The sequence below is a fragment of the Dama dama genome, chromosome 12, assembly GCF_033118175.1.
Source record: "Dama dama isolate Ldn47 chromosome 12, ASM3311817v1, whole genome shotgun sequence".
Classification (NCBI taxonomy): Eukaryota; Metazoa; Chordata; class Mammalia; order Artiodactyla; family Cervidae; genus Dama; species Dama dama.
The window spans coordinates 12,110,347-12,137,030 of NC_083692.1; the positions used below are offsets into that span (position 1 = coordinate 12,110,347).

At 39.7% G+C, this 26,684-nt stretch overlaps 1 protein-coding gene across 1 annotated transcript in view; it reads left to right on the top strand.

Moving 5' to 3' along the window:
* CEP128 (centrosomal protein 128) overlaps window positions 1-26,684 on the top strand; it is a 452,428-nt gene that overhangs the window by 338,115 nt on the left and 87,629 nt on the right. Inside the window, exon 19 of the mRNA XM_061156507.1 lies at window positions 9,769-9,818. Within this exon, the coding sequence (XP_061012490.1) occupies window positions 9,769-9,818 (50 nt within the window). The remainder of the gene's footprint in view (window positions 1-9,768; window positions 9,819-26,684) is intronic.

The following is a 26,684-nucleotide window of genomic DNA, read 5'->3' on the forward strand; positions in this document are numbered from 1 at the left end:
TAAAAGCCAAACTTTCCACTAGGTGAATTTAATTTGGAGATACTGTTTGTAGGGAGGAACATGATTTTATGCCTGAATTTGAGCACATGAAATTTATTCTTGAAGTGGTGTTTAGAACAGATCATAACTGTCTTGCTCATTATGCTAATTGTCACATGTAGTCCTTTTAACCAAAATAGCCCTTTTTTAACTGATTTAAGCCAGATAACTTGTTTCTTAAGATATTCTTACTTTTTCTGCTCTTGTTGCTAGACGAAATATTAAAAATCTTAATAGCTGACTCAGCTGAAACCTCCATTCTGTATCTTGGCATTTCTTTACACCAGAGCCAGGAATGAGGCAAAATGGGGCAGATTATTCTGTTGTTTTCCATAATGTCGCAGTTTTTGTGGAGAAGTTATTTTAAATCTCTGAAGTTGTCAAGATGGAAAGTTTCACCAGAAATGAACTGACATCAAATAAAACATGAGTACCTGTATTTGGATGTTTTACCACATGCCTAAGACAGACAGTGGATTATAAACCTTTCATTTATTGGACCATTTGGGCTCCATCTGTAGACCAGCATGTTGTTTCAGCGTCTGAGACAAACCACAGAGGATAGACATACTTTTTGAATGTTGTTCTTCATTTTAACCTGTGTGTTTTCTGTGGTCAGGCCTGATGAGAAAACTCTTAACTTGCTGTGGTATATCCAGACATGTACCAGTGGGTGGCGGTAGATATGGCCGAGTTCTAAATAATGTAGCTACCAGTTATGGATGGAATCCAAACGCAGAGTGCTTGAGGGCTTGTCTGGCTTATTTGTTTCAAAATGCATGTGATTATTTTTTCACATATTTTTCTAATTTTGGCAGGTATACTAAAGGTAATTATTACTATATATGTGTACACATATATATATAAACTCTTACTATGTACCAGACTGTATTAAGTGTTTTACTAATGTTAATTTATACACTTTCACACAATATTAAGTGTTTTATTTATGTTAATTTTAAAGCAATACATTTTATTTTTTTTTGAGGTTTTTTTGTCTAATGTATAATCATAATGTTATTCATTTATCTTATTTACCTTTACTGGTGTAAAAAAAAAATAGGTGAAACATTTGCTGGCAAATGTTATATTAAGCTGAGGAGCTATTCAACTATCACCTATTCCTTTAAACAAATTTTTTTCTGCTTTCATGTTGTGAGATACTATATATGTTGTATGTTGAACACATTTTGCCAAAAACTACTGCTTTCCCAAGTGTTTAGGGGTTTGCTTTCCATCACAGCCACATCTTTTGATGTCACTCCCAGAGTTGAGGCATTTTATTGTGGACTGTCGTTGCTGCTGCTGCTGCTGCTAAGTCACTTCAGTCGTGTCTGACTCTGTGCGACCCCATAGACGGCGGCCCACCAGGCTCCCCCATCCCTGGGATCCTCCAGGCAAGAACACTGGAGTGGGTTGCCATTTCCCTCTCCAGTGCATGAAAGCGAAAAGTGAAAGTGAAGTTGCTCAGTCATGTCCGACTCTTCGCGACCCCATGGACTGCAGCCCACCAGGCTCCTCCATCCATGGAATTTTCCAGGCAAGAGTACTGGAGTGGGGTGCCGTTGCCTTCTCCGGTCGTTAACTGTAGCTGTTCTCATAGATGGCTGATGTTACTCAAGTGCTTTAGCAAAGTTTCCTTTTAGTTTGGGGAGACATTGGAAAATGTATAGGCATTTATGGCAGAGCTTGAAATACTATGTTATGTCAGTAGCAATCTCGAAAGGCAAAGGAAGATAGTCACTGTTTTGAGAAATAAAGTATTGTACCCTGGTCCAGTTCAGAAACCCTAGGTTCAGGTTCACACACTTCTATTCACTAGTTATGTGATGCTGACAAAGGCCTTTAATCTCTCGGAACTCAGGCCTCACCTCTAAGGTGTGGGAAGTGGGTTAGAGCCGTGAGCAGCGATTCTCAGCTCACACAGTGTGGAGCTTTATAGCCATGTCACAGTCCCACAGAGGCTGATGCCAGGATGAGAGCGAAGTCCAGGGGTCAGGCCTCCAAGCCCTTCACTTCTGCTTCCACCAAAGCTGCTTTCTTTTAGCTTTTTAAATTGTTTGTTTATGCTATACACTTGAAAGTGTGTGTGACTTCATTCATAAGAATTCTACTTCTTTTTTAAAAACAAAATACAAAACTTTGGCATTAGGTTAGTTCAGTGATCCCTAAAGTATCAGCAATCCTGAATAACTAGGGAGCCAGGAAAAGAAAAGAGAAATTGACCGTGTCTTCAGCATGTAGATAGTATCTGGAGCATCTAGTATATAACAGCAGAAGGCTAGGTCCATCGTTTGTGACCTCTTAAGGGTTGTGATGTGTTCTTTAATTTGATTAATTCCATTGTACCACAACTACCACCCACAAAGAAAAATGGCACAGATTTACTTTTTACAAATTATTCTTTTGAGAATTTACATTATCTATTGTTTTCCATGGGTTTTCCACAGAAATTTCACAGGAATTATATTATCTATTATTTTACATTATCTGTTGTTTTCCACAGGCTTCCCTGTAGCTCAGATGGTAAAGACTCTGTCTGCAATGCAGGAGACCCTGGTTCAATTCCTGGTTTGGGAAGATCCACTGGAGAAGGGATAAGCTACCCACTCCAGTATTCTGGGGCTTCCCTGCTGGCTCAACCTGGTAAATAATCTGCCTGCAATGCGGGAGACATGGGTTCAGTCCCTGAGTTGGGAAGATCCCCTGGAGAAGGGAACAGCTACTCACTCCAGTATTATGGCCTGGAGAATTCCATGGACTGTATGGTCCATGGGGTCGCAAAGAGTTGGACACGTCTGAGCTACTTTCACATCATGTTGTTTTCCACAAATGTTAGGATATACAGAGTAGCATTGAAAAGGAGCAGTAAGTTACTAATGGGATAAGGAGCCAGAAGCTAAATGCTTTTCCCTAAACTGCAGTCACTATTTCACCATATTCTTCTGTACTGCTACCGTGTCCAATGCTGTTGTTATAAATGCTGCTGAGTCTGAAACCCTTGTTTCTAGAACTTTCTCTCCATTACCAACTAGGCTGAGTTATAATATGGATGAGATATTCTTAGTGAAACTTAGGGGAAAAAAACAAAAATAAAAACCTACTTCTTTCTAAGCTTGATCTCCAACCTTTCTGTGAAGGATCAAACTGCTAAATGACTTATGCACACCTGAACAGGATTCTCCTTTTAAAAGCAATTAAACAACCAACCTATCTGTTTCCTTGGCTACTAGGAAGCAGAATCAACATTTAAAAAGTGTCAAGCCTCCTTAAATAGCCAGACCACTAGCAAAGGAAGTGGTGGAAGACAGTCTCAGCCAGAAACATGATCATGATATATTACCCTGTGTGTGCCAGAGAACTGAAACGTGGACGAAAACAGAACAGAACAACAGGATTCTTCGCTTCTCATCCATAATGTCCTGCTTTTTTAAGTGGGACTTGTTCCCTCCTCTAATAACCATATGTCATAATGAGTTAGTATCAGCTCATTTAAACTGGCTCAAGCCAGTCCAAAAAAAATACACAGGATGGCTGCCCTTTTCACCAAAAAAAAAAAAAAGAAAAACCTCTCACTACTAATGTTGATGGAAGCACATTTAGCCACAGCAATTTGCATGGCAGTTGAATAGCTGTTTGTGTTGAACAGCAAACCAGAGAATAATAAAGCAAAGCAGGAACATGCCAGTGGTGAGCAAGGGAGCAGCGAAGCCCTTCAGCTTTTTCCATGCTGATCTTTTGTTCTAAAGCCGGGAGGAACAAACAGCAGGTTTGCTCATTAGAACTAGGTGTCACAGCACACTCGATTGTCACAGCATTGTGTGACCTCAACTGTTCAGGGGTCTCACCTGTGTTCTCCCCTGCCATATCTGTTTGCAATACAGCAGTCGCTTCTCAGCGAGGCCTAGTAGCCATTTTTCATCAGCCCAGGTTAACAGCCCTGTTTATCCTTCCAAATGCATATACTTGAACAATGCACCTAGCAAGTGAGCAAATGAATAAAGAAATGATATAGGCAGAGAAGGGTATTTTGGGGACCTGAGTTAAGTAGCAAAGGTGGGTAAGCAGTGGTTAGGGAAGCTGTGGATATAAAGACATCAAAGCCCTCGTTGTTGACATCAGTGGCCTCCTAAGATAAGTGAGATGAATACAAATGTGTGCACATAAAAAATAACCATATGGAACTTCCCTGGTCATCCAGTGGTTAAGAATCCATTTGCCATTGCAGGGGACATGGTTCAATCTGGGAAGGCCCCACCCACCTTGGAGCAGCTGAAGCCAGAGCGCCCTGGAGCCCATGCTCCACGAGAGATGCCATCACAGTGGGAAGCCCTCTCACCACAACTGGAGAGTAGCCCCTGCTCACTGCAACTCAAGAAAACCCATGGGCAGTGATGAAGGCCCAGTGCAGCCATAAATAAATACATTTTTAAATTATTTTTAAAAAAATTAAAAACGATAACCATATGAAGAAGCAGGTAGTTAAGTACTGAGTGGCACTAAAGAGATGAGCTAGGAAGATGCGAGAGCAGAGCTCTAGCTGTGGCTGTAGCTCTAGGTAATTGCAGGCAAGCAGTTTGCCTTCTTGGAGCTTCATGTCTTCATCTATTTATTACAGAATGAAATGTTTCACCGTGAAATACAAAGTTCTTGCTAACTCCAAGTTCTCCAAGTTTCTGCACAGAGATAAGAAGGTTCAGCATAACCACATCCCCAGAGACTTTTAGCAATGACAGCAATGCAGTTACTACTGAAAAAAAAGAAAAACATTAGAAGTAGTTATGTGGCCTTCAGATAAGGGCAGATCTTGTCCTCAGCCAATTCTGTTTCTTGACTCTGTTTTCTTCCCTGCCAGCTTCATTGTTTGTACACATTCCTTTGACATAGGAGAAAATAGCACCTTGGAAGCACCAGGCTTATCTAAGCTTGCAGCTTCAGGAGAGTTCTCTCTTGGAATCCATATTATTCCCTAAAAAAAGGATTCCTGCTGATATTTGCTTAGCTTATATGCTTGGGGAGGTAAGGTGCCCTGTCAGGCCAGTCTGGGTCATGACCTAATTTTGTGGCCGGAGAGATAGGCCTTTTGACTGAAAGTTTCACAGGAACCACATGGAGAAGAACATGAAGTTCTCAAAAGGTAGGGATTTGACATAAAGACAGAAAAAGAACTGTTGTCCACTTATACTCTTGATAGAAGCTGGGATGAAAATCAGTGGGGGTGAACAGAAGGGGCGTTCTATATTTTAAGTCAGTTATAGGAATTCCATGGTAGTTTTGTAAAGTCATTCAAAATCCAGCATTGCCATTGGTATCGGCTTTTTGGAAGAGCAGTGTCACCTTTATGTATTTGAAGAAAACCAAGAGCATAATTTTTAAATTGTGATAGTTCTATGAAGTTCTAAGGATAGACTGAACTCCTTTACATATATATTTTATCAAATGTGTGAGTTGAGCTTGGGTATATAAGAGATTCAAAACCCTTACTTATCCAGTTAAGTTTTAGCTAAGAAGATTGGTGTTTTCCATACCAAGTTGACCCTGGAAGAACAAAATCAGTTTTCTTTAATGGTTATACCCCACTATCCACTGTTCCAGCTCCACTGTTTCATTGTCATGTCATTCATCACAAGGGGCTCAGCTCTGAGAACCTCCTATATCAGTAAGTAGTGGAGCAAAATGGCCATGGCCACACAGTGACACAGTAGTGATTTTGTATCTCACAAATACTTTTTTATTAAAAAAATTTTTAATTGATGTTTAGTTGACATACAATATTGTATTAGTTTCAGAATGAGGGCAGAAGGAGAAGAGGGTGACAGAGAATGAGATGGTTGAATGGCATCACCAACTCAATGGACGTGAGTTTGAGCAAACTCTGGGAATTGGTAGACAGGGAAGCCTGGTGTACTGCAGTTCATGGGGTCACAAAGAGTCGGACACAACTTAGCGACTGAACAAAAACAATACAACATAGTAATTTGACATTTATATACAATACAGATTGATCACCATAATATGTTTAGTAAACATCTGTCATCATGCAAAGCTGTTGCAGTTTTATTGACAATATTCCCTATACCATACATTTCATCACAATGACTTATTTATAACTGGAAGTCTGTACCTCTTAATCCCTTTCACTTATTTCACCCAACCTTCCCACCCATCCCTAGACTACCAGTTTGTTCTCTGTATCCATGAGTTTGTCTGTTTTGTTTTGTTTATTTGGTGTTATGGATTAGTTTTTAGATTCCACATGTAAGTGAAATAATATGGTATTTGTCTTTCTTTCTCTGGCTTATTTCACTTAGCTTAATACCCTCTAGGTCCATCTGTGTTGTTACAAATGGCAAGATTTCATTCCTTTTTTTATGGCTAATATTTCATCATATATATGTATCATATCTTCTTTATTGATTCGCAGATACTTTCTTACACAATATACAAAAATAAACTAAAAATGAGTTAAAGACTTGATAAGATCTGAAGCCATAAGACTCCTAGAAGAAAACATAGGGATATCTTAGCAATATTTTTTGGATGTGTCTCCTCAGGCAAGGGCAATGATAAAAAAAAAAAAAAAATGGGACTACATCAAACTGAAAAGCTTTTGGAGAGCAAAGGAAATCATCAACAAACAAGCAACCCACTGAGGGGGAGAAGATATTTGAAAATGATATATCTGATAAGGAGTTAATATCTAAATTATATCAATATAAAGAACTCAGACAACTACAAAAAAAAAATCTGATTTAAAAAATGGACAGAGGAACTGAATAGACATTTTTCCAAGGGAGATATACAGATGGCCAGTATACACTTAAAAAGATGCTTAACATCACTAATCGTCAGGAACATGCAAATCAAAACCATAATGAGATATCACCTCACACCTGTTAGCATGGTTATTATCAAGAAGACAACAGAAACAAATGTTGGCAAGGATATGAAGAAAAGGGAACCCTTGTGCACTGTTGGAATGTAAGGTGGTACAACCATTGTGGGTAATAGTTTGAAAGCTTCTCAAAAAATTAAAACTACAACAGCCATATGATCCCTACAGTTCCCCTCTGGGTATTTATCTGAAGAAAATGAAAACACTAAATCCAAAAAGATATATTCACCCCCATGTTTATTGAAGCATTGTTTACAATAGCCAAGATATTGAAGTAATTTATGTCTCACAAATATTGAAGAGAGTTGTGCTGAAGATACAGTTCCTAAAGCCATCTGTTGTTTTGGCCTGTTTGATATCCATACCTCCTCCTCTTGTTAATAGTACCCTGATGTTTGGAAACAGTCCTTTCTGGTCTTCATCCAATTCTTCTGGGATTATCAGTGAAAGTGTTTCATACTTTCCCTTGGCCAAGCAGTAAGCAAGAGATCTAAGCTAGTCTCATTAGCTCTTCTCTGTATGGAATTCCATCTTGAGTGGAGTAATGTGAAGATTAGTGTTACCAGTCTAATGCCCATTAGCTCATGCTACCTACATTCCTACCCACCCAGATCAGTTGTTTTTCTGTCCAGAATCTGGATCATTTTTTCTATTATCTATTGTTATTAGATGTACTGGTTAATTAATCTTATAGCCTTTAATACATTCTAAATGCTTGCTCTTCAGTTTGCATGTTTAGTTAGCTGATTTTTATCAGTGAGCAAGTGCTATGTACCGAAACAACCCCCAATTACATTTATTCCATAAGTCATGATTCTGTGAGTTGAAATTGGTATCGGGCTTAGCCAGGCAGTTTGTCTGGTCTCAGTTGGCTCCCATCACCATCAATTATATCATCTACCAGGTCTCCTGAAATTTCAGGATATTGCCTTCCCAGTTATGACACAGACCAGTGTGACTTGTTACCCACTATACTACTATTTCCTGCTGCATCTAGTAGCATTTGCTAAAAGCATTTGCACTTGCTCTTCTGGGATATACATTGAGTTATTGTCTGTTGTGTTTTCCTTTTATGAAGCCAGATGACTAACAGTGAGTCATCTGGCTTCTGGGCATTTGCTGGCTACCTGTTGGGGCAACCTGCAGAGTTTCAGGAGTGGAAAGAATTCTGGACCATGTGTCTCTTGTCACCTAGCAGGCTGGCCTGGGCTTGTTCAAATGGTAGTGACAGAATACCACGTGGAAAAGTGAAAATTCACAAGGCCTATTGAACTCAGTGTGGATTGGCACACACTTGCTTCTGCTGTTTCCTATTTACCAAATCAAGTCAGGCAGCAAGCTTAGATGCAGGATACATGTGACCTCTTAGTGAAAGTAGCTGCAGTGTCACAATGTGGATAAGTAAGGATAAAGGAAGCGGAATCATTGAGGACACTTAACTTACCACGCGGCCAGTTGGTTTCTGTACATATAGCTAAAAATTCTGAAGTGCCAACAAAAAAACCTTTAAATATAAAACCCTAATACATTGACATTCTCCCGTAACTTTCTTGATGTAACTCTGATTTTGGGTGCTTTGGGAGCCAACATCAGCCATCTACAGGTACAAAGCATAACCTGACTTTTATCCCTAATCCCACTACATAGTGTCTTAAGGGGATTGCGTGACATTCCTCTGTATTTCTCTTCACTGTGCAGTCTCAAAAAGGCATCACCATCAATTATATCGTCTACCAGACCTCCTGAAGTTTCAGGATATTGCCTTCCCAGTTATGACACAGACCAGTGTGACTTGTTACCCACTATACTACTGTTTCCTGCTCCATCTTGTAGCATTTTCTAAAAACATTTGCATTTGCTTTTCTGGGATATACATTGAATTTCTGTATGTTGTATTTTCCTTTTATGCAGCACAGCCTCTTGGTAAGCTATATACATCACAGAGTGAGGCAAACACTAATCATAATGTGCTCTGCTGTAGGTATTTTTTTTTACCAGTTTTCATCCAAGTTCTAAGTCAGCCCAGCCCTCTTTAGGTTTGCGAGGTCTAATAAGATCATAGCACAGGATGGTATGGCTGCGGGCAGAAGATTCTGCTTGCCAAGTACATTTTCCTTTATAGCAAGTTCATAAGTTAATGTAGGACACCGAGACACCATGGTTGTACACATGGGTTTAGACAGAACTCTCTTGTTGACTGACTCCCCTTCCAGCCACTGATTTCTCTGAGATGATGCCAGACGGTTGGTCAGATGTGGCTTCAGTGCTGCCCACCCTCTCAGTGTGAAATGATAATTAATATGGCTTTATGGTTAAGGGGGTGTTCTCTTTCCATTAATAACACCCATTATTCCGGGGTGTTTTAATTTGGTTGTAAAACTTGACTCTGGAGGTGGAACTTGGCTTGGGAGCTTATTCTAAGAGCAAATGGTTTGTCTCTATTTTTTTCTTTCAAAAGAAAAAAGTTTTGGTTTTTTTTTTTAAAGAAAATTTTGTATTGTTTTTGAGTTACATAATCATTAGACCAAATTTCTAAAGCATTGGTATGATGTTGGACTTGTACTTGAGTTGGTCTCCTTTTTTGGTATCTCCACCAGACCGCAGATCGCCCAGGGCTTCTCAGCTAGCTTAGGCATGGCAGGGCCCAGATCTCTGCCACGTATCATCAGCTGGGATCAGAGGGCATTCCTTTCTTATTGTTTCTCATACTTCAACATCAAAGTCTCTTTCTATGCAATAGTTTATGCAAGCTAATGACTGAATAAACTTTTGATACTAAGAGGCAATGCATTTTTACATTATATTTTAACCAATATTTTGCTTTCTTATTTTAGATCTGCTGGAGGAGACTCATAGAAAAGATGAAGAAATGGAATCTCTGCAGGTAAATTCTCCAGTGGGCAGGTACCTTTGGTTTAAACATTTGTTTTCACTCTGTTAGCCTTTATCATAGTCACATTCAGACCACTATGGCAAATGGAGTTTAAAAAATAATCTTTAGAACCCAGCTTGGAATTTACTTTGCTTTGGAAGTGTTTGAGAGCATTCATAATCTCTGAAAGCAGGAAGTCAACTCCATCTCTATGTACTCTTGAAAGGAACCATTTTTTCTTGGTAGAGCTTAGTAGGAACTGCAGCATTCAGAAATGAAACAACATCTCTGTAAAGTCCTTTCCCCTCAAACAGAGCTAATGAATGAGAATGAATTCATGGAATCTGCATTTTCAAGTGAAATCAAAAGTATTCTGACTCTACAAATATCATGATATTATTATCAGTGACCAACCAAGAATATTAACACATCTGTTGAGCTTAATACTTTACCTTGTATGCCTCTCAATTCACTAAGGATGTATGCACATTTCTTGGACTGGAAAATTGTGTTTGAAAGATTGCATTCAAATTTTAATTGACATTTCCATGGTATGAGCAATTGATGTTAACTTAGCATCTGACAGAAGTTCTCTCTTCCTTTTACATAGGCTGACTTACAAATGGGTAACTTGAGTGTCTATCTTGATTAGGGGAAACATAATCAGTTATACTCACATGACAGAACCAATTCATTTAACATCACACTGGGGGTTAAGAACAGTAAATACTTTGGACATTTAGAGTTTTTCCTGAGCCTGGAGCCGCAAGGCGGGGCTGGAGACTGATATGATGAGCTGGCTTGAGTGCTTTAGGGGTAGAGATGTTTGCTTCTGGTGAACAAAGGACAGGTTAAGCAAAGCTCACAGAGCAAGGGAAATGTTCTCTTATTGGGGATTCTTTTATTTGATAATGTATCTGGTGAGAGAAAATTGTATAACTGATCTGAAAAATGATTCAGAGGAGTGTAGTATACCTAATAAAATACCTAATTATATTACTGCATACCTAATAAAAGTCTCATGTGTTAGCCACAATTTATACAGCTTACATTCTTTTAACACCTTGTGCTATATTCAGGTATAAAAAGAAAGAGCCCTGGTTGGTCCAATCTGGGGCTAGGGGAAAAAATCTCAAGTGTATACTTGCCCTGTCCCTGAGAAATTAATATCAGCAATACTTGTTGTTATAAAGAGTGAAAGTTTATACACTAATTGTATATAGTGAAAAAGTGATAAAGGCTTTCTGATGCCTTTTGATTATGCCCTATGTTTGCCTTTAGCCCCAGAATACCACATATAAGCATATTTATTGAGTACTTAGTACATATCTGGCCTTTTGAAATGGCATCATAAACCTTTTTGAGTTTATTTCTCTCACAATATGAATGTTGGAACTAGAAATCCTCTTAAATTTAATAGCCTGTGTTGCTTCTCAAATATTTATTAAGTCCTGGCAGCATTTTCCACCAGAATGTCCACTGAGTGCAATGGAATGCCCCAGCCAACTCACTTAAAGATGTAGAGTATCCAGTGTGAGGTCCAGTGCAGAAGAGTTCAACGTTGGCACTTTGTGGTGGCAATTAGTGCCTCACATGAACACTCCATTAAGAACAAAGAAGGGAGTACCTCAGATGAACAGGAGTGCAGAGACACATCCCAGAAAGCCATGCACTTTAAAGACTAGAAGAAAATGCATCGCAAAATACCTCCATTCGTGAATTTCCATATGCAAATATAAATAGTACAAGAGATATTTTTGAGAAGTCTGTTAAAGTATACAGATTGAAGTCTGACAATCACAGAAAAAGACAAAATGGTTTTTAAAAATGATAGCAGTAAGTACTAGATATTGACAACTTGGCTCTGCTTCTGATACACTGGGTAACCTTGAGTTACTCAATTAACTTTGCTGTGCCTATTTTCTCATCTGTTATATAAAATCATAAAACTGTCTTCCAAAAGTGTTTAGTGTGGATTAGATTATCCCAGAAGGGAGAGCTAAATATTTAATTCCAATTTACCACGTTAGCAAATCCCCATGTATCCAAATTGAAGTCAATTTTATTTACTCATTATCATCATATAATTATGTATAACAGCCATTCTGCATTTAATGTTATCCTCCTTAAGGATAAGGGGTGTTTATTTATCTCTAAACACTTCCCAGTTTCTAAAAGTCCAAGGTGCTCCATTTACTCATTGAAGAAATATTCCTTGAGCAGCAGTTCTATGCAAGGCACTGTACTGGACAAGCTGCTTATACTGGGTAGTTTGTTGCCCTTTTATACCAAAATTAATGAAAAAAATATTAAGTAGGTGTTTATAATAAAATATTAAAAATTATGTTAGAGAGAATGTTTATATCATTGTGGGAACATATAACAACCCCCATCTTTGTTGGAGATAAGGGTATGTTGGGTGCAAGTACAGAGGGTTGAACGTAGGTAGGAAGAACAGGGTTGGAATGGAATCCAGGTAGGCTTCTCAAAGGAAGCCAGTGTTTAAATGATAACCAAGAGTTAGCATTGGTAGTTGTAGAGTAAAAATAAGTTCTAGGCAGTAGGAAGGATATGGGAGGACCTAAGGAATCAATTTCATTTTTAAGGACCTGAGAGACTAGCAATATGGTGGAATGTAGCATCTGAAAGAGGAGAGGCAAGAAAAGAATTTGTAAGATAAATTAGAGGTCTAAAAGATCTCATAAAGGAGTTGGAATTCTATCTTTAGTATATGAGAAACCCTTTAGTAAAGAGTTTCAAACAGGACAGCAATATGATCAAATTTACATTTTTACGAAGTAACTGGCTGTAGAGTCTAAAATCACTGGGGGCGGGCAAGATTGAAACCAGAGAGACCGATTAAGCAGATGTTTGTGAGAATATTGGGAAGAGATGATGCTGACTTGAATTGGCTGGTAGCAGAGAGAGTGAAGAGGAATGGGTGGTTTCTTAATGTATTTTAGGGTATAAAAATTTAGGGCACTATCAGATTGTTGCTGTTGCTCAGACACTCAGCCATGTCCAACTCTCGGCGACCCCATGGACTGCAGCACGTCAGGCTTCCCTGTCCTATACCATCTCCCAGAGCTTGCTCAAATCCGTGTCCATTGAGTCAGTGATGCCATCCAGTCATCTCGTCCTCTGTTGTCCCCTTCTCCTCCTGCCTTCAATCTTTCCCAGCATCAGGGTCTTTTCCAATGAGTCCGCTCTTTGCATCAGGTGGCCAAAGTATTGGAGCTTCAGCTTCAATATTAGTCCTTCTAATGAATATTCAGGATTGATTTCCTTTAGGAATAACTGGTTTGATTTCCCTGCTGTGCAAGGGACTCTAGAGTCTTCTCCAGCACCACAGTTTGAAACCATTACTCCTTAAGTGCTAGCCTTCTTTATGGTGCAACTCTCACACTCATACATGACTACCAGAAAAACCATACCTTTAACTATACAGACCAACCTTTGTCAGCCAGGTAATGTCTCTGCTTTTTAATACGCTTTCAAGGTCTGTGATAGCTTTTCTTCCAAGGAGCAAGCGTATTTGAATTTCATGGCTGCATTCACCATCTGCAGTGATTTTGGAGTCAAAAAAATAAAGTCTGTCACTGTTTCCATTGTATCCCATCTAACTGTCATGAAGTGATGGGACCAGCTGCCATGATTTTAGTTTTTTGACTTTTCAGTTTTAAGCCAGCTTTTTCATTCTGCTCTTTCACTTTCATCAAGAGGCTCTTTAGTTCTTCTTAGCTTTCTGCCATAAAGGTGGTGTCATCTACAAATCTGAGGTGGTTGGAATTTCTCCTGGCAAACTTAATTTCAGCTTGTGCTTCATCCAGCCTGGCATTTCTCATGGTGTACTCTGCATATAATTTAAATCAGCAGGGCGATAATATGCAGCCATGACAATCTCCTTTCACAATTTGCAACCAGTCCATTGTTCCATGTTTGGTTCTAACTGTTGCTTCTTGACCTCCATACAGATTTCTCAAGAGGCAGGTCAGGTGGTCTGGTATTCCCATCTCTCGAAGAATTTTCCATATTTTGTTGTGATCCACACAGTCAAAGGCTTTGGCGTTGTCACTGAAGCAGAGGTAGATGTTTTTCTGGAACTCTTTTGCTTTTTCGATGATCCAGTGAATATTAGCAATTTGATCTCTGACTCCTCTGCCTTTTCTAAATCCAGCTTGAACATCTGGAAGTTCTTGGTTCATGTACTGTTGAAGCCTGGCTTGGAGAATTTTGAGCATTACTTTGCTAGCATGTGAGATAGTGTAATTGTGCAGTAGTTTGAGCATTCTTTGGCATCACCTTTCTTTGGGATTGGAGGAAAACTGACCTTTTCCAGTCCTGTGGCCACTGATGAGTTTACCAAATTTGCTGGCATATTGAATGCAACACTTTTATAGCACTGTCTTTTAGGATTTGAAAGAGCTCAACTGGAATTCCATCACCTGCACTAGCTTTGTTCATAGTGATGCTTCCTAAGGCCCACTTGACTTCTCTATCCAGAATGTCTGGCTGTAAGTTAGTGATACATCATAGGGGTTATCTGGGTCATGAAGACCTTTTTTGTATAGCTCTTTTATGTATTCTTGACACCTTTTCTTAATATCTTCTGCTTCTGTTACATAGATACCATTTCTGTCTTTTATTCTTCCCATCTTTGCATGAAATGTTCCCTTCAGTTTGGTTCAGTTGCTCAGTCATGTCCAACTCTATGTGACCCCATGGACTGCAACAAGCCAGGCCTCCCTGTCCATCACCAGCTTGTGAAGTCCACTCAAACTCATGTCCGTTGAGTCAGTGATGCCATCCAACCGTCTCATCCTCTGCCATCCCCTTCTCCTTCTGCTTTCATACTTTCCCAGCATCAGGGTCTTTTCAAATAAGTATGCTCTTCACATCAGGTGGCCAAAGTATTGGAGTTTCAGCCTCAGCATCAGTCCTTCCAATGAATATTCAGGGCTGTATTCCTTTAGGATGGACTGGTTGGATCTCCTTGCAGTCCAAGGGGCTTTCAAGAGTCTTCTCCAATATCACAGTTCAAAAGCATCAATTCTTCGGCGCTCAGCTTTCTTTATCATCCAACTCTCACATCCATACATGACCACTGGAAAAACCATAGCTCTGACTAGACGAACCTTTGTTGGCAAAGTAATGTCTCTGCTTTTTAATACGCTGTCTAGGTTAGTCATAACTTTCCTTCCAAGGAGTAAGCGTCTTTTAATTTCATGGCTGCAGTCACCATCTGCAGTGATTTTGGAGCCCAGAAAAATAAAGTCAGCCACTGTTTCCACTGTTTCCCCATCTATCTGCTATGAAGTAATGGGACTGAATGCCATGATCTTAGTTCTCTGAATGCTGAGCTTTAAGCAAACTTTTTCACTCTCCTCTTTCACTTTCATCAAGAGGCTCTGTAGTTCTTCTTCATATTCTGCCATTAGGATGGTGTCTGAGGTTATTGATATTTCTCCTGGCAATCTTGATTCCAGCTTGTGCTTCCTCCAGCCCAGCATTTCTCATGATGTACTCTGCATATAAGTTAAATAAGTACGGTGACAATACACAGCCTTGATGTACTCCTTTTCCTACTTGGAACTAGTCTGTTGTTCCATGTCCAGTTCTAACTGTTGCTTCCTGACCTACCTACAGAATTCTCAAGAGGCAGGTCAGGTGGACTGGTATTCCCATATTTCAAAGAATTTTCCATGGTTTGTTGTGATCCACACAGTCAAAGGCTTTGGTGTTGTCACTGAAACAGAAGTAAGTGTTTTTCTGGAACTTTCTTGCTTTTTCAGTGATCCAGCAGATGTTGGCAATTTGATCTCTGGTTCCTCTGCCTTTTCTAAAACCAGCTTGAACATCTGGAAGTTCGTGGTTCACGTATTGCTGAAGCCTGGCTTGGATAATTTTGAGCATTACTTTACTAGCGTGTGAGATGAATGCAATTGTGTGGTAGTTTGAGCATTCTTTGGCATTGCCTCTTTGGGGTTGGAGTGAAAACTGACCTTTTCCAGCACCGTGGCCACTGCTGAGTTTTCCAGATTTGCAGGCATATTGAGTGCAGCACTTTCACAGCATCATCTTTTAGGATTTGAAATAGCTCAACTGGAATTCCATCACATCCACTAGTTTTGTTCGTAGTGATGCTTCCTAAGGCCCACTTGACTTCACATTCCAGGATGTCTGGCTCTAGGTGAGAGATCACATGATAATGATTATCTGTGTCATGAAGATCTTTTTTATATAGTTCTTCTGTATATTCTTGCCACCTCTTCTTAATACCTTCTGCTTCTGTTAGGTCCATACCATTTCTGTCCTTTATTGTGCCCATCTTTGCATGAAATGTTCCTTTGGTATCTCTAATTTTCTTGACGAGATCTCTAGTCTTTCCCATTCTGTTGTTTTCCTCAATTTCTTTGCATTGATCACTGAGGAAGGCTTTCTTATCTCTCTTTGCTATTCTTGGAACTCTGTATTCAGATGGGTATATCTTTCATTTTCTCCTTTGCTTTTAACTTTTCTTTTTTTCAGCTGTTTTTAAGGCCTCCTCAAACAACCATTTTGCATTTTTCATTTCTTTTCCTTGGGAATAGTCTTGATCATTGCCTGCTGTACAATATCACGAACCTCTGCCCATAGTTCTTCAGGTACTCTGTCAGGTCTAATTCCTTGAATCTATTTGTTACTTCCACTGTATAATCATAAGGGATTTAATTAAGGTCACACCTGAATGCTCTGGTGGTTTTCCCTACTTTTTTCAAAATAAGTCTGAATTTTATATAAGGAGTTCATGCTCTGATCCATAGTCAGCTCCCACTTTTGTTTTTGCTGACTGTATGGATCTTCTCCATCTTTGGCTGCAAAGAATATGATCAATCTGATTTCAGTATTGATCATCTGGTGATATCCATGTGTAGAGTCATCTCTTGTGTTGTTGGAAGAGGGTGTTTGCTATGACTAGTGCGTTCTCTTGGTAAAACTCTGTTAGCCTTTGCCGTGCTTCATTTTGTACTCCAAGGCCAAATTTGCCTGTTACTCCAGGTGTTTCTTGACTTCCTACTTTTACATTCCAGTCCCCTATGATGAAATGGACATCTTTTTTGGATGTTAGTTCTAGAAGTTCCTGTAGGTCTTCATAGAATGTTCAACTTCAGCTTCCTCAGCATTAGTGGTTGGGGTATAGACTTCGCTTACTGGGATGTTGAATGGTTTGGTTTGCCTTGGAAATGAACAGAGATCATTCTGTCATTTTTGATATAGCACCCAAGTACTGCATTTTGGACTCTTTTGTTGACTGTGAGGGCTGCTCCATTTCTTCTAAGGGATTCTTGCCCACAGTAGTAGATATAATGGTCATCTCAGTTAAATTCACCCATTCCAGTCCATTTTAATTTGCTGATTCCTAAAATGTCTGTGTTCACTCTTGCCATCTCCTGTTTGACCATTTCCAATTTACCTTGATTCATGAACCTAACATTCCAGGTTCCTCTGCAGTATTGTTCTTTACAGCATCGGACTTTACTTCCATCACCAGTCACATCCACAGCTGGGTGCTGTTTTTGCTTTGACTCTTCATTTCTTCTGCAGTTATTTCTCCACTGATCTCCATCAGCATATTGGCACCTACTGACCTGGGGAGTCCTATCTTTTTGCCTTTTTGCTGTTCATGGGTTCTCAAGGCAAAGTGGTTTGCCATTCCCTTCTCCAGTGGACCACGTTTTGTCAGAACTCTCCACCATGACCCGTCCATCTTGGGCAACCCTGCCCAGCATGGCTCATAGTGTCACTGAGTTAGACAAGGTTGTGATCCATGTGATCAGTTTGGCTGGTTTTCTGTGACTGTGGTATTCATTTTGTCTGTCCTCTGATGGATGAGGATAAGGCTCCTCTGTCCATGGACTTCTCTAGGCAAGAATAGTGGAGTGGGTTGCCATTCCCTTCTCTAGGGGATCTTTCCAACCTGGGGATTGAACTTCCCAATGTGGGAATGTCCAGCATTGCAAGCAGATTCTTTATCAGCTGAGTCACCAGGGAAGTAGTTTTAGGTTGTTAGGAAGTTTAAAAGAAAGAGTTAAGAATGACATTTAGGTTTCTTGATTGGGCAACTTCATGGATGGATGTGAGATAAGGGGGAGTTGATTAGTTCACTTTCATGGTGTTTGGGTTTGGGTGCCTTAAAACATCCAGGGAACGATGGTAAGAGAGGGGTTCCTATGTTGAACTGGATGTGTGGAATGTGGCGTCATCAGTTCTGGTCTCCATATTTTATAGATGATGCGCAGGAGCCATGAGAACTCTCAGGAAAGTATGTCAGATAAAAAAAATTAAAACTTAACCCTGTGGAGCACCAAGAGTTAAATACAGGCTAAGGATGAAAATCCTGCAAAGGAGTCTAAGATCTAAAGAAAATAAATTCTAGAGAATATAATGTCAGGAAGCCTAACAAATATATTACCTGAGTAAAAAATTGTTCAGTCCTTGAAACCATTTAGCTAATATTTTAAAATAAAAACTGTAATTTCGTGTCATTTATGAAATAAGTCATTCACTTTTGCAAAAAATCACCTGGGTAGCATAATGTCTCACCATAGTAACTACTCATTCAGTTCAGTTCAGTTGCTCAGTCGTGTCTGACTCTTTGCGACCCCATGGACTGCAGCACGCCAGGCCTCCCTGTCTATCACAAATTCCCAGAGTTTACTCAGACTCACGTGCATTGATTCAGTGATGCCATCCAACCATCTCACCCTCTGTCGTCCCCTTCTCCTCCCACCTTCAATCTTTCCCAGCATCAGGGTCTTTTCAAATGAGTCGTTTCTTCACATAGGTGGCCAAAGTATTGGAGTTTCAGCTTCAACATCAGTCCTTCCAATGAATATTCAGGACTGATTTCCTTTAGGATGGACTGGTTGGATCTCCTTGCATTTCAAGGGACTCTTAAGCTTGTTCTTCAAAACCACAGTTCAAAAGCATCATTTCATCGTGCTATTAAAATTGACTAAATAACAAATGAATACCACTTTGTGTGTATGTGTGTTAATTGCTCAGTTGTGTCTGACTGTAGCCCTCTAGGCTCCTCTGTCCATGGAATTCTCCAGGCAATAATACTGGAGTGGATTGCCAGTCCCTTCTCCAGGGGATCTTCCTGACCCAGGGATCGAACCCAGGTCATCAGGGAAGCCTGAATACCACCCTGCTTGTCTCTTATTTGTAGGCACATGTTCAGACTTAATTTGAAGAAACTAGGGAAAGCCACTAGACCATTCAGGTATGACCTAAATCAAACCCTTTATGATTATACAGTGGATGTGAGAAATAGATTCAAGGGATTAGATCTGATAGAGTGCCTGAAGAACTATGGACAGAGGTTCATGACATTGTACAAAAGGCAGTGATCAAGACCATCCCTGAGAAAAAGAAATACAAAAAGGCAAAATGGTTGTCTGAGGAGGCCTTACAAATAGTTGAGAAGAGATGAGAAGCGAAAAGCAAAGGAGAAAAGGAAAGATATACCCATTTGAGTGCAGAGTTCCAAAGAATAGCAGGGAGAGATAAGAAAGCCTTCCTCAGTGATCAGTGCGAAGAATTAGAGGAAGACAATAGAATGGAAAAGACTAAAGATCTCTTCAAGAAAATTAGAGATACCAAGGGAACATTTCATGCAAAGATGGGCACAATAAAGGACAGAAATGGTTCGATCTAACAGAAACAGAAGCTATTAAGAAAAGGTGGCAAGAATACACAGAAGAACTGTACAAAAAAATCTTCATGACCCAGATAATCACGATGGTGTGATCATTCACCTAGAGCCAGACATCCTGGAATGCGAAGCCAAGTGGGCCTTAGGAAGCATCACTATTAACAAAGCTAGTACAGGTGATAGAATTCCAGTTGAGCTATTTCAAATCCTAAAAGAGGATGCTGTGAAAGTGCTGCACTCAATATGCCAGTAAATTTGGAAAACTCAGCAGTGGCCACAAGACTGGAAAAGGTCAATTTTCTTTCCAATCCCAAAGAAAGGCAATGCTAAACAATGTTCAGACTACCACACAATTGCACTCATCTCACTTGCTAGCAAAGTAATGCTCAAAATTCTCCAAGCCAGGCTTCAACAGTACATGAACTGTGAACTTCCAGATGTTCAGGCTGGATTTAGAAAAGGCAGAGAAACCAGAGATCAAATTGCCAACATCCGTTGCATCATTGAAAAAAGCAAGAGAGTTCCAGAAAAACATCTACTTCTGCTTTATTGACTATACCAAAGCCTTTGACTGTGTGGATCACAACAAACTGTGGAAAATTCTTTAAGAGATGGGAATACCAGACCACTGGACCTGCCTCCTGAGAAATCTGTATGTAGGTCAAGAAGCAACAGTTAGAACTGGACATGGAACAACAGACTGATTCCAAATCAGGGAAGGAGTACATCAAGGCTGTATGCTCTCACCCTGCTTATTTAACTTATATGCAGAGTACATCATGCGAAATGCTGGGCTGGATGAAGCACATAGTGGAATCAGGATTGCTGGGAGAAGTATCAATAACCTCAGATAGGCAGATGACACCACCCTTATGGCAGAAAATGAAGAACTAAAGAGCCGCTTGATGAAAGTGAAAGAGGAGGGTGAAAAAGTTGACTTAAAGCTCAGCATTCAGAAAACTAAGATCTTGGCATCTGGTCCCATCACTTGATGGCAAATAGATGGAGGAAAAATGGAAACGGTGTGAGACTTTATTTTCTTGGGCTCCAAAATCACTGCAGATGGTGACTGCAGCCAGAAAATTAAAAGACCCTTGCTCCTTGGAGGGAAAGTTATGACCAACCTAGAAAGCAATTAAGAAGTAGAGACATTACTTTGCCAACAATGATCCGTCTGGTCAAAGCTATGATTTTTCCTGTAGTCATGTATGAATGTGAGAGTTGGACTATAAAGAAAGCTGAGCACCGAAGTGTTGATGCTTTTGAACTGTGGTGTTGGAGAAGACTCTTGAGAGTCCCTTGTACTACAGGGAGATCCCAGTCCATCCTAAAGGATATCAGTCCTGCATATTCATTAGAAGGACTGATGCTAAAGCTGAAGCTCCAATATTTGGCCATCTGATGCAAAGAACTGACTCCTTGGAAAAGATACTGATGCTGGAAAGATTGTAGGCAGGAGGAGAAGGGGACGACAGAGGATGAGATGGTTGGATGGCATCACCGACTCAATGGACATTAATTTGAGTAAGCTCCGGAAGTTGGTGATGGACCGAGAAGCCTGGCGTACTGCAGTCCATGGGCTTGCAGAGTCGGACACGACTGAGCGGGTGAATTGAACTGAAATCCTGGCTCTCTGTGAGGTCTACCCATTAACAAAGCAACAACCATCCCTGTCCTAGAATTCATTTTTTTAAAAAAATTTGTAGTCGACTTCCAAGTTTTGTCATTCTTGGACTCACACATACACACACACACACACACACACACACACACACACACACACACACACACACACACACACACACACACACTTACTTTCACTCACCCTCTTTCTCTCTGTCCTGCTCTCTTCTCCCACTTTGAAAGTAGAACTGGAACAAAATGTCAATAAGAGTGTTTTTCGTGAGTGGTAGGAATCTTTGGGAATAGAAAAGGATCAAATGATGGGGGGGTGGGGCAGCAGAGAGGATTTTTTTTTCAGTCTTTAGAGGAATCACAAACAATGGAGACAAACATATTTGACAGTGATTTTTACAATGCATCTGGCAATTACCAAAATTCTTCACTGGCATTTAGCACTGTCTGGTTCTTTCTTTCTTTTTTTGTGACATTCATTTGCAGTTACATTGTGTGCTGCTCTTCTTAAAAACAAAGTATTGTCTTTGACTATAAACGTGTGGTTCTATATCACAGTCCTATTTGCATATGAGTTTGAGGTACATTGAAATAAGCAAATCCCTTCCTTAATCCGCTGCAAATCAGCTGAAACATTTAAAATATACACAAAAGGTAATACATTTTTCTTCAATTTAATTGAAAAGTATTCAGTGACTGACACCTGGCTTGTGAGGGAGGCTAGTGGTAGGTGTTGCTGCTGTTATTTGTTTTTAGTTTTTAAATCTCCAGCCTACCTGGTTCACCCCTCATCAATTTCTTGCTTTCCCCCTTGTTGCTTTGTGAACCCCAGAATGCAGAGCACACCAGAACAGTATCATGCTTAGTTATGAAAAGCTTCAAATTGCTACCTATGACAGTCACTTAACAGGGTATCTGAAGTATGATTATGCCCCTCCTCTTATGCTAACTTACCATCATCTGATTCTTTTGGTTTTATTTTAAATGAGATAAAAATAGATGATTAGGAACATGATTTTTCTTATTCATCTTCATCTTTTACTAGGCCATCCTTAGGTCATTTAGGCAGTTTTCATGTCTATAAATTAGGGATAGTAATATTGCTGACTTCATAAGCCCGTTGAGGGGATTAACTATGATTAGAAATGTATAAACCTTGGTATCTGGCAGGTCCTCCAAAATACCGATTCCATATGTGGCCTGTTTATTTGCACCTGCCATGCACCAGCTATGCACTGCACACTGAACATTGAAGCAAGAAAGATCGCTGCCCTCCTAAGACTGCACTCATGGGCCCCTTCCCTCACTGTCTCCTCCCCTTCTCCTCTCTTCCACTGGGCAGTTACGATTTTGCTAAAGGATGTGTTATGCCTTTGGATAGCTACTAAGTATAATGATAAAGGGAAAACAGTTGCATGTGGCTGTGATGAAATTGAGTATATGGGCTACATATGAATAGCAGTCTCATTATTTTCAGAAAAAGGGAACATTTTAATAGTAGGATCTATAAATGTCACAAGTATTTCTGGATACTTTCTTCAGTATCAGTAGTTTCATTTAAAATGAGATGAATCCTTCATTTAATTTTTAAAAATTGGATTTATGTTTTTTGAAACAGTACTATTTTTTAGACATTTCAGAAGCAATGGCCTTGAAGGACATTAAGTGCATTACTGACTTGTTTTTCAAATGACCCATAATTATATTTAATTCCTATCCTAGATAACTTTTAAAAATAGTCTGGGTTCTTCCATTTGAAGGGTTTGATTAATTTTTTTAGAAATGTTTTGAGAGTGAAGGGGCAGGTGTGCAATTTTGTTTTTGTTATTTTAATAGTGCTTAGGGAAAAGCATTTGAAATGAGCCAGAAAGAGAAGATAATCTTTTTCTCAGTCATTACTTCATTTCAACTGCTTATAGAGTAGCCTATGGCAGTGTGCTGTTTTGAAGAAAAAAAATTAAACTCAAATTTCTCAGTTCTTTTGGAACAAGTCTAATAAATATTAATGAGTATATTATAATATGGAAAAGAATTCCAGTGTAGAGCTAGCAGTCACTTCATTGGAGATAAACTGGGCAAGAAAATCCACCAAAGACAGAACACTGACCCAGGCAAATTAATTGCCCTGACAAAGGCTGACAGGATAGGATGTTAACCCAGTAGTCCCAGTAGATGGCTGGTCCTCCCCTAGTGAGCAGCCATGTTACAAACGGGGCTAGAAGGCAATGGCAACCCACTCCAGTGTTCTTGCCTGGAGAATCCCAGGGACAGAGGAGCCTGGTGGGCTGCCGTCTGTGGGGTCGCACAGAGTCGGACACGACTGATGTGACTTAGCAGCAGCAGCAGTGTCAGGCCAACTGGGTCATTGCTGTGGTTTTGCTGTCAATCATCCTGCCTGACTGTAGAAAGCCCGACCTGGATTTTCAAACTCCATAGTGGTTTGAGGATTTTAGTGATTTGGTTAGAAAGGGGGGCTAGGGATAGCTAAGAGTCCCTACATTCCTTCTGAAAGGATGGTGAGGGTGATTTGGGGGGCTCCATTCTACCACTGGATCTCCAGAAGAATTGAGGGTTTGGTAAAAGAAATTTAAATTTCCCCAGGGATTCCAAATTGCTTAGGAGATACTAAAGTACATTTTTAGAAGTCCCAATTTGAATAAACTGATAAATTGGGATGGACTATTTAAGGCTTTATTCAACTGGAAGGTAAATTCAGTATCTTCCTTATCCTTCAGATGACTCATGAAAGTTATAATGGAGCTTCTACAATTTCCAGAAACAAAAATGTAATGCGTATGAACTTATTCTTCCCAAGATGCATTCTTCAAATTGTAGGCAGATCTCTTTGTGTATCTGGTTTTTGTTTTTTTTTTTTTCCTGATGTATGATTAAAGAATAATGTGCCTAACAGTGACTTAAAACAACACCTGGGTTATTATGGGGGGTGGACCACTGGCAACACTTTGCCCCTTTCAGGGCTAGATGACTTAATGGTTCATTAAAATCTCTGTTTTCTCAAAAGGTGTAAAGACTTAACAAGCCTTAAATTTGGTATGAGTTCTCAGCAGAGATAAAATGCTAGCAATCTGTATTAGGGTCAGGCAGGGTCTCAGCCAATTAGATTTGCAGACTTCAATGTACTACATCATGAGGCCTCAGGACAGCACAGAACCAAGCCCAGTTAGATAGATTTCACTTGAAATTTTAGTCATCGTTAAATTTTATCATCCTATTTTACCTGAAATTTGCAACTTAATTTTAATTCCAAATTTATGACAGAATAAAAGTGCAAAATAGAATACCTTGAGAGTGAACTATTCTTGTATCTGAGTGTATGGGAGTTGATTGACTGGATTGTTTCTTTTTAGAATAAAAAAGTATAAAACCATGGCTGGTTCTGTTTATCCAAAGAGATGCAAAGTATAAGTCCTCAAGATTCAGCAGTCTCCTTGAATCAGACTTTTAAAAAAGTTTTTAAAAACCAATGCTATTTGGAAATATTTTTAAAATGCAAAGACAAAATGTAGTTTTTGAACTCTAAAGCCCAAATACTACCCTGTACAGAAAGCTTGCTAAAAACTTCAGTAGTGGAAACTAAATATGTGTTACAGCTTTTATAAATTGCTGCCACAAGGGGGGGATTTATTTCATCTGTCTCTATCCCCTTTGCAGTTGACATCATAAAAAGCAATACTTCAGAATACATCCCCTGTCCCTTCATCACAGCCTAAGCTCAGAGAGCACCTTAAGTGTTCTTGTGAAAAATGAAAACCATCAAGCCTGTTATGATGTTTCCCTGTGCTGGGTTTGGCTGGGAGTTTTGTCCACTTTTCCAGAGTCAGCTATCACCTTACGACTTGGGATAGCTTCATTTGGGTTGCAGTGTAAGTGATCAGTTCAAGACCCACTCCACAATGTATATCTGCTTGTTCTTCTCAGGTCACATCCCAAGATCAGCCTCAGACTTTGGACAGCCTACCATTAGGCTGTTTTAGTCCATTCTGGTTGCTATAACAAAAATACCATGGACTGAGTGGTTTAAACTGGAAAACAGTTCTGAAGGTCAGGAAATCTAAGATCAAGGCAGATTCACTATCTGTATTCAGTATTTATGTTGGCAGATTTAAATTCAGTATCCAGCCTTCTTCCTGCTTCATAGCAGATGGAGAGCAAGCTGGAGTCCATTGATGAGGTCTCCACTTCTGACCTAACCACTTCCCAATGACCCCAGCTTCTAATATCATCACGGGAACTGGGATTTCAACCTGTGAATTTTGTGGGAACACAAATATTTAGGTCATAACGTTGTGTTTTCTTGATGAAAGTGAAAGAGAAGAGTGAAAAAGTTGACTTAAAACTCAACATTCAGAAAACTAAGATCATGGCATCCAGTCCCATCACTTCATGGCAAATAGATGGGGAAACAATGGAAACAGTGAGAGACTTTATTTTTGTGGGCTCCAAAATCACTGCAGATGGTGACTGCAGCCATGAAATTCAAAAACACTTGCTCCTTGGAAGAAAAGTTATGACCAACCTAGACAGCATGTTAAAAAGCAGAGACATTACTTTGCTGACAAAGGTCTGTCTAGTCAAAGCTATGGTTTTTCCAGTGGTCGTGTATGGATGTGAGAGTTGGATGATAAAGAAATCTGAGCGCCGAAGAATTGATGCTTTTGAACTGTGGTGTTGGAGAAGACTCTTGAGAGTCCCTTGGACTGCATGGAGATCCAACCAGTCCATCCTAAAGGAGATCAGTCCCGAATATTAACTGGAAGGACTGAAGCTGAAGCTGAAACAGCAGTACTTTGGCCACCTGATGTGAAGAACTGACTCACTGCAAAGGAGCCTGATGTTGAGAAAGATTGAAGGCAGGAGGAGAAGGGGACGACAGAGGATGAGATGGTTGGATGGCATCATTGACTCAATGGACATGAGTTTGAGCAAGCTCTGGGAGATGGTGAAGGACAGAGAAGCCTGGTGTGCTGCAGCCTATGGGGTTGCAATGAGTCAGACACAACTGATTGACTGAACATCAAGAACAAATTGTTTTCTCTATGTTTATCTATTTTATCTCCTGATAACAATGGCAGTTGTGAAAAGCAGTACTCTAATGATGTTGATGCACAGCACATTTGGAAACAATTGCTCAACAGTGACACATTTCTGGGTGAAGCGATTTCTACCGACTCATAAAACAAATCTCTAAGGTTCTAAATATCAATTGGATATCGCTGAAAGAAAGTATAGTTCTCACATCAAGGGCTATCTCCAATTCCCATGCCTGGCTGATTTTCCAGAATGTAAATAAACAGAGCATTTCCCTAGTCTGGGATCTTGGAAACTCACTCATGTTATGGTTCAGTCTATTAACAAATACTTATTTAGCATTTGTTAATTCCTGTCAAGATTGTGCTAAATCAATCCCAGAGGGTGATGATCTGTACGTTAAGGAGAAGAGAAAAAAAAAAATCACCCTCTGTCTTGTTAACGCATAATGTTAATAGCTACCAAGCAATTCTTTTGTGTCATACACTGCTAAAACT